Source organism: Nymphalis io, chromosome 2 (genome assembly GCF_905147045.1).
Source record: "Nymphalis io chromosome 2, ilAglIoxx1.1, whole genome shotgun sequence".
Taxonomy (NCBI): Eukaryota; Metazoa; Arthropoda; class Insecta; order Lepidoptera; family Nymphalidae; genus Nymphalis; species Nymphalis io.
In genome coordinates, this window is record NC_065889.1 from 13080104 (window position 1) to 13095728 (window position 15625).

A 15625-nucleotide genomic window follows, 5' to 3' on the forward strand; every position below is an offset into this window, starting at 1 on the left:
ATCAATAGCAACCAAAAATACCGGTTGATAATTAACGTCGAAGTAGGTACTGAAATGATAGTCTTTGCCTATCTATATATGAATAAAATGAATGATAAAATTAATTCATCTTTATAAGTGTAACAAAGTTAACACATTCAAACACCCTAAAATTTTTATTTCTCCAATAAAGATTATAATCAAGAATTACGAAATTCCGGATCTTAACTACCCATTTAACCTTTTTTTGTGATAAAGTCCGACAACTTAACGGTTTCCGTGATGAAGAGCTCTTTAAAAGGTGAACTTTAGTATTTTAGTACTAATTAACTTAAAAACTTTACTTATTTCAACACTTAACCATTTTGATTTTTCAATTATTTTGAATTGTATACACGTATGAATACAAAATAAAAATACTTTCTACTTTTTTATAGAATAGGAAGGCGGATGAACATATGGGCCACCTAATGGTAAGTGGTCACCAACGCACATAGACATTGGCATTGTAAGAAATGTTAACCATCACTTACATCACCAATGCGCCAGCTAAGATGATTTGTCCCTTGTGCCTGTTATTACACTGGCTCACTCACCCTTCAAACCGGAACACAACAATACCAAGTACAGCTGTTTTGCGGTAGAATATCTGATGAGTGGGTGGTACCTACCCAGACGAGCTTGGACAAAGCTCTACCACCAGTGAGTGTTTAGACAAGGCACTTGATAAGAGAAAGTATAAAAATATATGATTCCGGTTAAAACTAGAAAGTACTGGTATAACCAATAGCGTGTTTTAAGGTTTGGTTCCACGAACACCAATAAAATTTCGCTTCTTAAATTTAAAGAAAAATACATATTATATAAAAATGGGTAGGTAGCTAGTAGTGAGATTAGTACTTGTGTGATGTTGATTGGGTAGATTCTTCAAGTTCATTTAGAAAAGTTAAATAAAAAAAGTAACAAAAAAAGGGTAACGATTATGTAATGTCTTGAATGCCGGCAAAGTTTTTCGACTTTGGAAGCTAAATTAAATTGGATATTTGTAAGTTGAATAGTGTTGTGTTTTAAATAAATATATATTAATCAAGAACTGTTTATAGTGTACGATGTAGCTATTAGAAAGTTGGATGAAATGCGTAAATCTAAGATTTCTTTCTTTACACCTTCATTGGAATATGCTTTAGGCGGTTAAAAGAGCAGCAAAAGCTTGTGCTATATAAATTAAATACCATAAAATAAATTTTGAAATACATAATATATTTGATTGATTTTATAACAATATTTTTTTTACAATTTTTCATTTTCGTTTTGCACGTCCGTCCGACGAGTGAAAGTTTCATAGGGAATGTCGAGTTTATATGATTTCAATTCCGCTTTACTTATTAAATGTCTGCTCAGAGGTCTTGGCGCTTGAGAACCAATGTACTAAAAATTCATAAAAAAATACAATATTGATGATTTCATCCTGACCGTGTTCACCCACGACGGCCAATCTCAAGGGACATAATTTCCGCACTTTCAAAATCCGATAGGACGGCAAATTTTACACGATCGGAACGAATTCATGTGCAGGATATTGATACATGATTTGCTATGCATACACTTCCAAACTAAGCCCTTCTTTCAATATTGAACAAGAAAATCATTACTATATATCTTAATATGTATATGTACGTCCCTCAGGAAGGCAAATTTAATGCCTTAATAAGTAACAGCCGGCTGATATATATTATAATATAATTATATTTACATACTAAAATTATATTACAAAAATAATATGATTTTAAATAAATGTATAGACGAACTCGGGGCGCACACTGAAGCGGAAGGCAGGGTAACTGCCAACCGCGCCAACGGGCCACTGTATCAACAAATGTATGTATTACCTCACGAGTGTCAAATTGTTTCCTAAGCTGTCGACTATCGAAATCTTTCGGACCCCATTCCGGAGCTGGTTTGAATAAATTAGTCCATCTCTGAAACCATTATTCAGAACATAAGCACTAATTTTGTTGAAAACAATAATCAAATAAATTCGAAGATGACTCGTAGTATTACACGTTAGTAGATTGTATATCTATGTATAATTATGTCAAGTTGAATAAACAGTAATTTGGTAGCGATTTGAACAGTCAAAACAAATAGACGAACTTTATGATTAAACTTTTTTGTAAGCACTTACTACATATTTCACAAAAATTAAAAATGGGATCACAGTAATACGCTATTTGGATATGTGTTACATTTAAATGTTATGATTACTATAGTCAATCTAATCACTTTCGCGTGCATCAGAATGAATGTACAAAGTGACAGATCAGCTTTAATATAAAGATAAAAAATTAAGATTATGTTAGTGAAATCAAAAAATAAATAAAGGTGCGTACAGACCGGTGAAACGTTACATGAAATTAATCATTCTGCCTTTCTGCAATGGTGTTCAATGTCAAAGTGTGGACACGTAACGCGCTCTTACCGTGCAGGCACTAAATAGGTACTATATTCTGGTGGTATTTAAAAGTTGATCTGACACTTTGTACAGTCATTCTGACGTACATTTACTTTCTATTATTATTATTATAAATTCGAGTTCGTTCTTGCATAATAACTCTTTTTTTTTTTATAGAATAGGAAGGTGGACGAGCATATGGCCCACCTGATGGTAAGTGGTCACCAAACGCCCTTAGACATTGGCATTGTAAGAAATGTCAACCATCGCTTATAGCCAATGCGCCACCAACCTTGGGAACTAAGATTTTATGTCCCTTGTGCGTGTAATTACACTGGCTCACTCACCCTTCAAACCGGAACACAACAATATCAAGTATTGCTGTTTTGCGGTAGAATATCTGATGAGTGGGTGGTACCTACCCAGACGAGCTTGCACAAAGCCCTACCACCAGTAAAACTGTCTACTCTACTCGTAGACGATAAAATTCCCAAATATCTATTCCTATATTTACTGAAGAAATCTTCCTTATAACTTCCTACGTCACAGACATGCGAACTGTTAACTTACAAAACGTTATTGGTAGGGACGCTTTTGTATTGTGCTTCGTAGACGATTCTAACGTTCGTAGCCAAAACGAATCGTTCGGATTTTATATATATTTGATTCTTTTTTATTGAATACAGGTTAGCATAATAGTAAATGGGCCACCTGGAGTGTCACCATTGTCATAAACATTGGCGCTTTAAGACATATTAACCATAACTTACAACGAGAATGATATCTACCCAGACGGGCTTGCACGAAGCCCTACAAATTGAATTGATAACAGTCATTTGAAGAATATAATGATATAAATTGTAGTTTATTTCATTGTTCTCAATTACCTTCTTTTGTTTTATAGTGGTTTGATAAAAAGCGTATGCAGCGAACACGAAGAACAATATTGCTTGGTACTTGAATGTCGATCTTGTGTTATGTTGCGATCTGAACGTTTCGTTTTCTTCTCGAACAGTGTTAAATCTATTGATAATAACGTATGTCTTTATCTGAAACATAATTGTGCATTGTTTTTTAACTATTATTTATGTATTATTTATATATCAAATCAAATCAAAAAAGTTTTATTCAAATAGTCTTAAAAAACTTCTTATGAATCGTAGCTATAATCTATAATAAAGCTTATTACAATTTATTACAAAAAAAGCCGAGGTGGCCCAGTGGTAAGTGCGCGTGAATCTTAACCGATGATTGTGGGTTTAAACCCGGGTGAGAACCATTGAATTTTCATGTGCTTAATTTGTGATTATAATTCATTTCGTGCTTGACGGTGAAGGAAAACATCGTGAGAAAACCTGCATGTGTCTAATTTCACTGAAATTCAGCCACATGTGTATTCCACTAACCCGCATTGGAGCAGCGTAGTGGAATAAGCTTCTCCTCAAAAAGGGAGAGGATGCCTTAGCCCAGCAGTTGGACATTCACAGGCTGTTACTAACAATTTATTTATTTTTATTTCTCTAAAACACAACAAAATAATACAATTTCGTCAAGCAATATGAAGATGACGAATTTATAACAAATCAATACTAACACTGCCATACATCCAATAACACACACGCAAACATAGGCACGCACACACATACAATTATATTTTCTGTTAGTTCTTCTTTATAATAATACTTATATACATATATTATGTAATATTAATATTTAGCCTTATATTATGACTATTTGCAGTTGTACAAAAATGAAATGTAAGGCTGTCCACTTTTTATTAAATAAATGAAAACTGTTAGACGATGTCCTGTTTGTGTTTACAGAAACATGTTCATATATACTAACTGGCGTGGGCATCAGTTTAACAGTATATAAATTGATATTCTACCGCAGAATAGCAGTATTAAATATTGTTGTGTTCCAGTTTGAAGAGTCAGTGAGCCAGTGTCATTACAGGCACTAGGGACATAACATCTTAGTTCCCAAGGTTGGTGGCACATTGTCACTTTAAATGTCAATGTCTATGGGCGTTGGTGACCACTGGCCATCAGGTGGCCTCTATGCTCATCCGACTACCTATTCAATAAAAAAAAAATGGCATGCTGCAGTGCCTTCTAGTCATCAGATAGAATGAAAGATACAAATCTGCATGTATTAGAAGTTTCAAATACACTATAAACCATTTTAAAGTTTTTTAATCCGATGGGACGTTCAGGCCCAGAACCCACAGCTTTATGCGATTTCCGAGGCAAGGGAGAACTCACACTTCCAACTTTCAGACTCCGGGCTGCTACTGAGAATTTTCGACAGAAAAACCCAATAACTTTTTATAGGCCCGGCCTGGGGCTTGAAACCAGGACCTCGGTGTCTGCGGCCTTATATGTCCTTAGTCACACGACCAACGAGGCTGTCATAATATGAATACATACTGAATAAAATACTGGTACTATCATGAAGCTCCAAACTCTTAATCTTGTTGGGAACATCCCATAGTGGAAAGTGATATCATCAATCAACTGTCCTAACGGGTATATCCAAAATAGTACAATCACTTCTGCCAAGGCCGACGTGGCAGTCCAAAATATAAAGCAATTTTCCGAAAACTGAAATAAAACATTGCCATTTGTAGATATGTTTGATGATATGATGACTGGTTGTAGGGTTGAATAAGCTCGTCTGGGTTATATCCACCCACTCATCAGATATTCTACCGCGCAACAGCAATACTTGGTATTGTTGTGTTCCGGTTTGAAGGGTGAGTAAGCCAGTGTAATTACAGGCACAAGGGACATAACATCTTAGTTCCCAAGGTTGGTGGCGCATTGGACGTGTAAGCGATGGTTAACATTTCTTACATTGTCTATGGGAATTTGTGACCACTTGCCATCAGGTGGCCCATTTGCTCGTCCGCGTACCTATAATATAAAAACAAAACCGTGAAATTACAACAGATAATAAAACGTCACACATACAAACAAACAAAATTAAAAATCAAAATACTTTATTCAACATTGAACATCACACTTACTTATTGATAGTCAAACTAGAAACTACCATTGGTTCGGATACGTACAACACATACATATTATACAAGCACACATACTCGTATGTACTTAAATTGTATAATATTCACTATATTATTTTATTTAATATTCAACTAGAATTTACTCATTATCAGATGATTATAAATAAAATGTAATATACATTTATCCTAATTATTTGTTTATACTAAAGGAAAACATTTTTTTACGTCGCGTCGATCTTTTTGTTCGTTAAGTTCTTTGTTAACAAACAAATTAGATTTTAATTCGGTTTTCATGATCGTACTGATAATTCCTTTATAACTATCAACTTTCGTATCAACAGTCGTAATTTACTGACATTAATTTAACACACATTATATTAAAAATTGTTTATTCTAAACTTTTTATTTTATTTTTCTATTGTTATCTTATTATTATCTTCAATCAATCTTAAAGCATGATAGGAATAGAGACGGAAACCCAAGAGGAACCTACGACTTTACTATATTCATATGCTATGTTGATGTATACAAGTAACTAAGCAGCTTTAGCGCAAAGCTACACTGTCTTATCTCAAGCTCATCTATCAAAAAGTTGATAACGATGATGTTTCTAACAAAACAAAAACTAGACAATTGCGAGGAAAAAAATAGGTCCAGATGCACTATCTGTTCTTTCAGTCTTATACGGCGATGGGACGCCAAATCCGGCACAGCCGGAATGAGTGCGTGCAATGCCAATTTCCAGATTCCATTGCTGCTTCTGAGAGTTTATCTACAGAAAAACTCAATAAACTTTTGATGGTTTGACCCGAGACTTAAACCAAGAACCACGAGATCTTTGACTCTAGACCAATGAGACAGTAAAAAGATTTAAAACGGATAGTTCAAAAGGGAGTTTTTTTTAATTCTTGTCATCATTCTACGCGAACATGATTTGTACTGTAGCTATGTTCATTTTAATTTGTACATATTTATATCATTAACATAAAACTAAATTTAATTAGAAAGAAAATCATTACAGTCCCATCAGTGTAATAATATTCGAGAGCGGCAACAATCCATATTGTGACTATCACACACCAGGGCTTAATCCATGTCCATTCACACACAATAGCTTCTACGAAACAGCGAAAAGTAATGAACTGAAAGAGATAAATACAAAAATAAGACGTATTTCTTCTTAATTAAACTAAATTAGCTCTTATGTTATTACAGATAAAGCTTAGAATAAAGTTATGTAACAGTTGTTAGATGTAACACTGCACGGTTGGTTAGAACGTTTCCTAAAGAGAAGTTTTGTAACTTTTTTTACCACACTTCTCTAGTATATTTATATGAAAGGATTTTCTCATAATTTGTTCTCCAAAATGAGATAAATTATAAGACTCAATGGTGCTTATTCCAATTTGTACCTGCAATATTCGACATAGATGCAATTTTTCCATCCATCAAGTAATAAGTCTAGTCTAGTAGTCGTAGGCTAGAAGTAGTAGTAAATATTTAAGTGAAATATATATACACCTCTTTATTAGTATGCTATACTTTCACAGCTAAACCACTAAAGAGAATTTGATGAAATTTGGTATATGAACCATGAACCTTGAAAGTACATAAGCTACTTTTTTATACCTACATTTTATAACCTTTTATACTACCTGCCTACCTTTTTATAACCTGCCTCCAAACATGCGAGCGAAGCCGCGGATAAAAACTAGTATATAAAATGTATAAAAATTTGACTTAGAAAGCCAATTCATGTTTAGGTTAAATAACTAAAATACTAACAAATGTACAGCTGTCCACCAGGCCGTTAAGACCAAAGAAAATTACAACAAAAAAATCTCCCAAATATAATGTTGCGAAGTACATTGGCCAGAAATAAAAAATTGAACCACTACCTGTAATCAATAAAGTAAAGTAACAGTTTGTATATGACCCGCTGCTGGGTTAAAGCCTTCTCTTCGTTTTGAGCAGAAGGTTTGGAGCTTATTTCACCACGCTGCTCCAATGCGGGTTGGTAGAATACATATGTGGCAGAATTTCAATAAAATTAGACACATTCAGGTTTACTTACGATGTTTTCCTTCACCGTCCGGCACGAGATGAATTATGGACACAAATTACATGAAAATTCAGTGGTGCTTGGCCGGGTTTGAACCCATGGCCATGGCTAAGATTCTAACCACTAGGCCATCTTGGCTTCCGTAATAAATAAAAAAAAAATTAATTGAAAATACTGCTAATACTATTGAAGTATTAACAGCCTGTTAATATCCAACTGCTAGTAAAATACCTTTTCTATAGAGAAGGTTTGAGTCGATTCCATCACGGTAAAAATAATTAATAAAAACTAGTACAATATATTTACCATAATTCCAATAAATTATCGTAGCTTTTATATAATTCTCACAGTATTTTTTCATCAGATATGTCGTCAGAGCTCGAAACAAATAATAAACGGCATTTGATGTTATTATAACAGCGCTGTTTCGACTTGGCTTTATCTGTAATGTATAAGTTAACTGAATTTGTATTAAATCTTCGAAATAAATTATATTGCTAGTGAGAAAGATGATATTAGATGTATAAGGGTGCCGTGGGGGTAAAACCGAGTCGTATGCCGTGAAGGGTAACTGCATGATGCTCTCTTATGCCGTCATCGTCGCTGGTCTCTACACCCTTATATAAGCATGACGCTTATCTATACAAATAAATAAAATTGTACTAGAATATTTTTCCTTGCACCTCCACGGGGTTGAATGTGAGTTATTTGACTTAAGCGATCTATCAAATGGTTTTTTTTATGAGTTCATATATTTCTTATCTAAATATCAAATGTATTCATATAGTTGAAAATTTTATTAATTTATTATTAATATCAATTTAAATTTATATTGTGTTTTTTTATAGTGGATTATAATAATCTAAAATTCCAATAAGAAGGTGTGCGTGTACATCTGTGTGTGCAAATATATTTGCATAATCTTTTCGCTCATAAAAAAGGCTGCCTTTAGGCTGTTAATGCACAATTTTTAAGCAAAATTATATCTTAGCAACTAAATCAGCGACACAGTTAAGCTTTAAATACTTTTGCGTAAAATAAGTTAATTGCACGCAATGTGAATGGATAAATATATAATTTACTATTTTAACTAAGCAAAGATTAGTTTATTGTTTATATAAATATTATTTTTTTCCCTAAAGATATTTTATAGCATATTTTAGAATTAGTATTTCTAATATATTAAAAAAAATATTGACAACCTCATCTGTGCTTCTAGCGCTTACAATATGAGCTATCGGCGGCGCTGTCATGGATTCTGCTAACAAGTCAAAATCTGCGTTCTGAGCAAATAAAAAGAAAATATTAATTACATTTTAAAATACTTTATAAGAATAGAGAATTGCACAGGATATTTTAGTGCACAATTGTGTGCGCATTCACTAGGGCATCCCGCTTTCACTCACTCTCAATCCCAACGGAGAGTCAACGGCTTTACGTGCTTTTAGAGGCAACACTCCCGGTGTTAACATTGCCCACAACCAAAATTCAGGCTGCGACTGAGAATTTCTTGACAGAAAAACCCAGTAACATTATCGTGGCCCGACCCGGGGCTTGAACCCAGAATCACTTAATCTACAGCACTAGCCAATAAAGTAACCTGTTCGATATTAAAAAATATATTAGAGACATATTTAATTTGTCATTTGATTTTTAAAACCACCGTTAAATTAACGCTGCAAAGAATTAAAATGTTTGCTTTGGGTATAGTGCCTTACGTGTTCTACTAATTAAGCTACGAGTGAGTGCAGTTAAGTTTTTTTATACGATGCACCGATTCCCTCTTAAGTGACGTTAACGCCATTCGAAACAATGTATTTAACGTGTATCACAGACATCGTAAACTAAACGAGTTATTCAGCTTTTATTTATTACAGCAAAGAGGTTTTATTCAATATACAATTTTTGCTTTAAAATTTGAATACTCTTTTACATATTAAGGATTACAAATTTTTATTTACACTGGTTTTGTCCTGTGGCCTTTAAAAGTTCCACTGCTGGGCTTATTTCACCACGATGTGAAAGATTCATAAATAACACAAGTAGGTTTTTCTTCTTCGCCGACCACGAGATTATACATAAACAAAAATTAAGCACATAATAACTTGGAAGTGCTTGGCTGGGTTTGAAAACACGATCATCGGTTAAGATTCACGTGCTCCAAAAAATGACCCGTATTGGCTCTCTTTTCTCGAAAAGTTTTTTTTTTACAAACGAAATAATAAAAAAAATCAAAAATTATCCTTTTCATACTGACCCGGTAGAATAAGATGAAAATTGTGCTTAGTAAATATAATTAAATACTTATCCATGCATAACTGTTAATCACAGAGACAGTGGAGATTGTTATTACATATGATAGACTGAGCCAATTTTGATGAAATAAAGACTAAACAGTCTCTAAGAGTACCTTATAATAAACCAATTTTACTTCAAGTTTAATTTGTAAATCTTACCATTAAATACGTTCGATGGCCCTCATCGTTTGTTTCGACTATTTGAATTTCCGAATCTTCATATACTATTATCAAGTGTACAAATATCATTATGAACATACCAACGAGCGTTAAATGCGAATAGTGTAATATCTGCAATTTAGACAATTTTAATATATTTTTTATAGGCACATAGGACATAACGTCTTCAATTCCTTTCTTCATGGCGTTTCTTATATTTCTTTTAGTGCCAATGTTCATGGGTCCTTAAACTTTTTTTATTGGCTCGACCCAGGATTTGAACCAAGGACATTTTACCTAAAATGAACCTTAAGGGAGTGAGTTTTCAGACTATGCTAATAAATATTATTATTTCTTTTTTCCTTATATTAAGATGGAATACGTTATTCTTTATTACTTTATTTATGACATATATTTGTGAAAAAAAAAATTACCTTCCAAATAAGATTGTTAAAGAGGTGGTTGTAACAAAGACCGACTAAAATCCACATGACAGCCATTAATATGAATTGTTGAGATTGTAGGCCTTCTGTCACGGTGTTAAGAAAATAACTATAAATAAATATTATTACAATCAATCTTAAAAATATTTATCATAGGTCTAGCTTCCTTATTCATACCTTATTTTTCATCCTTATTTTTTTTCGAATTAATGAAAAATTTACAAGTCTATCACTACTAAAGCAAAATTTTATTACTAAAAATAATAAAAATATTATTCATGTTGAAATTTGGCATGCAAAAAAACAGTTCTTACTCATTATATATTTACTTAGTAAAGCTTTTTGCTCATCTGGGTCGCACAAGGGATATCGCATCTTAGTTCCCACGGTTGGTGGCGCATTGATGATTTAATACATGGTTAATAATTATTTCTTACAGTGCCATTGTCTATATTTGGTTTCGATTTGACTATATTTATTAAAAAGTATAAAAATCAAAAGGGCTGAGCCTCAATACAATTATTACAATCTTGAAGAGAGGTCTATTATAAGCTTAAAAATATTATATCCTGCTTCCCCCTTCCTTTTTAAGTCCACGCGAGCTGGTTCTCGATGTCACCGCCTAACTGTGACATCAATTCCATCGCGAACAAAAAAATTTGGCAACTCCTTTCTTTGTCGCACTTCCAAAAAATGGAATTCCTTACCAGCTCACGTGTTCCCCTCCTCTTACAACCCGGGTTCCTTCAAACGAGGCGTGAAGAGGCATCTTGCGGGCCGGCAAGGCGAAGGCGGCTAGTGCAGAACGTTTTTCCCGTCTGTACTGGCCGTCATCGCGTTTGGACTCTACTACCACTTACCATCAGGTAGAGTAGAGTCATTTGCCCTCCCGGCAAATATAAAAAAAAAGAAAAGAAAAAAAAAATATTGATATGCATTGATTTAATGCAATTTCATTTTGCGCATTGTGTTGTTGAAGCTGGTAATTGTAAGACTGAGAATATAATATAATAATTTATTCTTTGATATAAAATAATATGAAAATAATTGTTAAGGTGTACACGTGTTTGATGTCATGTGTCCGTGTGTGTGTCTGTGGTACCTGTGATTCTTCTCTTCTAGGAAATCTAGGAAAGATTAGATTTTTAGGCTGGAATTATAAAGGATAATGCTCTGCTAATTGTATTAAAAAACCACATACTCAAAGTACTCAATCTGAGCGAATGAAATATTTTCCTTCGACGAGGTAGAGTAGTAATATCCTTCATATGTTATGTTCGTGTCACTCACTTTATTAGCGAATTCTGATAAATTGTAACAAGTGAAAATACCGCCGTCAAATTCCATAGTTGTATTCAAACATCTGAAATCTTATACTTTATCAAAAAAAGCTATGAGATGAACTTATTGAATGGAACGCTCATATCAATACCTGTTCCATGGCATCTTGTGCATCAAACCGGCTACCATAAATAGTATATATAGTGATGTATTATTAAGAAAGATGAATATTTCAAAAATGCCGGCTATCACAAATATCACATTAAGCCCTGTAAATATTTTCATAGTTAGGAGTTTAAAATTTGTCAATGATCTTTAAAAAAAAAGATGAAATCAAATCATTCAAGAACTCCTAATCGACTCGGATTTTTTCTTTACATACTAAATAAATGTATGACAAAATTTAGAATTAATTAGTATGAGAAGTAGCCATTATTTCATATGCATATATTATAATAATTTTATAAGTATAAGTAATAAATAAGTTTGTATTACAATCACTCACTTGAGTGAGTTCACTTCAAATCGGAACGCAACAATGAATACAAGTATTGTGAGTGATACCTACCCAGGCGAGCTTGTACAAAACCCACCACCTAGAAGCTAAACAGAGACCTCGTAGCATGATAGTGCATGATGTCATAGTGGAATAAGCTGCAAACCTTCTCCTCAAAAGGGAAAGGAGGCCTTAGTCCAGCAGTGGGACATTAACAGGCTGTTAGTGTTACTGCATGATGTCTCATGCTATAGTTGGATACGAATCTGGTTAGTGAATGAATTAGTGACGCTAAAATTTTAGCGTTCAAATTTTTTTTTTTAATATTCGTTTTTTAATTATAACATTTAACTCACCTTTGCATATCGGTACCATTTTCGAAAGGAAAAAATGATGATCCGGTGCGTATGTACTTAGAAATATATAGACATAGGCCATAGGCAAACTTTTGCATAGTACATTGAATATATAAAACCATAAAAACCTGTAAAAAGTATATCATACATTAAAAAAATATTAATAGATTAAAATATTTTTTTCATATTTTTTTTTTTATATTATTGTTTGTGGATATCTAACTAAAAGTCTGGCTTAAATAAGATTGTAAAAATAATACTTAAGATAAGCTGATTTGAAATATTAAGAAGAAACATACTATATTCAAGAATGTGTACTCTAGCTATAATTTGACCTGGTGTGAAATGGAAAAATACTTCTGAGATTTCCAACTTAAATTACTTTATAAACTTATGGTGTACTGACATTATTCTAACTTATATTAATACTACTGTAATAAGCCATTATTATTTTTTTTCAGCCTTTTGCCGTCCACTGCTGGACGAAAGCCTCCCCCATAGAACGCCAACCATCCCGATCTTGGGCAGTCAATATATTTTGGTATAAACTTAAGACCTGTTCACGCTGTTCTGTTGCATGCACAATAATTCAATCTTGCTCACGGAGGACGTGTAACAACGGTAAAACGACAGCTTTTCCATCCAAGACGCGTCAATTGTCGGCCTAAGTATTTTTTCTTTTTTCTGTGATGTCATAAATATCGTTTTGTATTAATAAAATTGACAACGAAGTAGATATTATATTGTACAAATGTGTGTGCAAATACAGACTTATTTATATGACAATACAACACGACCAGATAGAGGCAAAGGAGATCAGGCAAACGACCATTGGCTTTACGTGCTTTCCGAAGCAAGGAAACACTACTAACTTTATTAATGAGAGTTGTTACAGAAACATTTTCGACTGATTTTTTGGCCCAACACATGATACATCATTTTGTATTCATGTTATATACTTGTAATTTTATTTGTATTGATATAAATATATAAATTTTATCACTTAAATATTTTATATTTATATTAAAATTTATTTATTACTTTGTTTTTCTTATATATTTATGTTATTTTATTTATTATTACAGCACCACCTACCTCGTATTCTATGAGTAATAAGGTCACCAAAGTTATATACTACTCATAATTAGGTTTTATCTATGTTTTTTTTAATATTTTTTTAATCTTTGTGATGTACAATAATGTATAAAGTAAGTAAAGTACGTCCTCGGCAACTATAGCTTTATAAGCTAGGCTCTTAACAAAAGAGACGCTTTTAACTCGTCATACAATTGACGGGCTTTTAAGAAGTACTTCATTTTAATAGATTACGAAATAAATTATATCGTATTATTTGTGATAAAATTAAATACCGGTGGTATCACAAAAAGGTTCTGTCGGATAGATTGCGTTTTTGAACTCGCACCCAGCGATAAGTCACTCTGGACACCTAATTGCCATTCCGTGGAAGACTTCTTGCTGGCTTCATCAAATCCCAAAGTATCGTCCATCGTATTTCAATAAAAAAAAGTCGGTTTGAAAAAAAAACAACACTACAAATAACTTTGATTGAAGTATAAGATTTCTTAATGTATTCTATTTGGCACAGGCAGAAGTATGTAACCATTCTGCCTATTTATTTGTTATTTGATAATAATAAATTTCTTAACATTTTCAACATTTAATATAAATAAATATAATAGAATAAATATATATTTTTTTAACATACAGCTATTAGCGTAACTTATTTTAAAATTTACAAACTATTTTGGCATTTGATAACATTTTAAAGACTTAGTTTTTATGTCAAATAGATTTTTGATTGACATGACATTATTTTGTATCCGCCTACTTTTTTTGAAGAAAAACTTCTTTGAACACAATCAGAAAGAGAGAGAGAGAATTTCACGATCGTAATGTTTGGTATAACATTTCTATTAAATTCCTGTTCCAAAGTTTCACTTCGATCTGCGTACTGCGTTACATGACTTTTTATTATTGGTTACTTTAAATTGAAAGCATTATACATAAAAATATTACATAACGTAGATCTCATTAGTCAGCAAAACGCATGAAAGCGCATAAATGAAGGCCTCTTCATCAGTCCATGTTTTATTTATGTGGATAATGGATGAGTAATCTATTAATGACTTCTATACAACATCTTATCTATTTGAAAATATAAATCAGTCTTATGATATAAATGAAAATATAAAGCGATTCGTTACAATCGTGTACCAGCGATTTAACGGTCAGATCCCGGTCCTATCAGACTTAAACCAACCAAATTCATCGTGACATAAATTAAATACAATTTATATTTAAAAAAAAAACACTTGGACGGCACCGTGACAGTCCTCGCTCGGAGCGGTACGGGTCCTTCCCTCTCACTCATTGAGAGGGGCTCGGACTACGTTGTGGCGGGGGGGGGGGCACATACCCCTCCACTTCAAGTGGGGGAAACACGTAAACGCGTTTTTCCAGCGAAAAAAAAAGACGATGTAAAAACTAGTAGCCAACCAATTTATAAAGACGATTTAATAAGATATTCTAAAGACAAAATTGTATTGATCAACTACCGCGTTAACATTTACGTTAACAACTGCTGGCTTATTTATATTTAACTCAGTTTTTGTTGGTTTCAAAGTTCCTATTATGTTGGCGCGTGGTCGATACTGTTCATAAATAAAATAAACTAAAAAACTAGCTCGACAGCCATTTATTATATCCTTCCATATTAACAAATCTCTTTTCCGTTTTTAAAACATCATGCCAACTTAAAAATATTAAAAAGGCAGTTACCACTTTACAGAAAAATATTACGTCATACTTATTTAAAAATTATAACAAAATCAATAAAATATGGGAAAACAAAATAACATAAATTAAATATATACTATTAATATGAAATATTTATCAATCCCCTTAAACACTAATTGCAAGTAGTTTAGATAGGTTTGTTACATTCCGTCTGAAATACCTCAAATTGTTTTTGCGTTTAAATAGAACGGCATTACAAAAATAAGATAATAACTTTTTGCAGCGCTGGCGGACAGCCCAGTACGCTACAATGTTTGA

The 15625-nt window shown here is 32.9% G+C and overlaps 1 protein-coding gene across 1 annotated transcript; it reads right to left on the reverse strand.

Moving 5' to 3' along the window:
• Positions 1-1269: 1269 nt before the first annotated feature.
• LOC126775084 (uncharacterized) lies at positions 1270-14058 on the reverse strand. Its single transcript, XM_050496842.1, has 10 exons — positions 13921-14058; positions 13107-13234; positions 12551-12678; positions 9975-10039; positions 8721-8801; positions 7897-7960; positions 4861-4997; positions 3319-3480; positions 1869-1958; positions 1270-1407 (listed from the first exon to the last, which is right to left on the reverse strand). Exons 1-10 carry the CDS (start codon positions 14056-14058, stop codon positions 1270-1272), a joined length of 1131 nt encoding a protein of 376 aa, XP_050352799.1.
• Positions 14059-15625: the final 1567 nt, after the last annotated feature.

What these genes read in the sequence shown, in the direction of transcription:
- LOC126775084 (XM_050496842.1), bottom strand. Translation starts at nt 14,058, where the DNA reads ATGGACGATACTTTGGGATTTGATGAAGCCAGCAAGAAGTCTTCCACG. An exon ending in CAACAGAACAGCGTGAACAG is followed by an intron (nt 12,679 to 13,106) that starts GTCTTAAGTTTA and finishes TACTTTTTACAG; the next exon opens with GTTTTTATGGTTTTATATAT. An exon ending in GCGCTAGAAGCACAGATGAG is followed by an intron (nt 7,961 to 8,720) that starts GTTGTCAATATT and finishes TATACATTACAG; the next exon opens with ATAAAGCCAAGTCGAAACAG.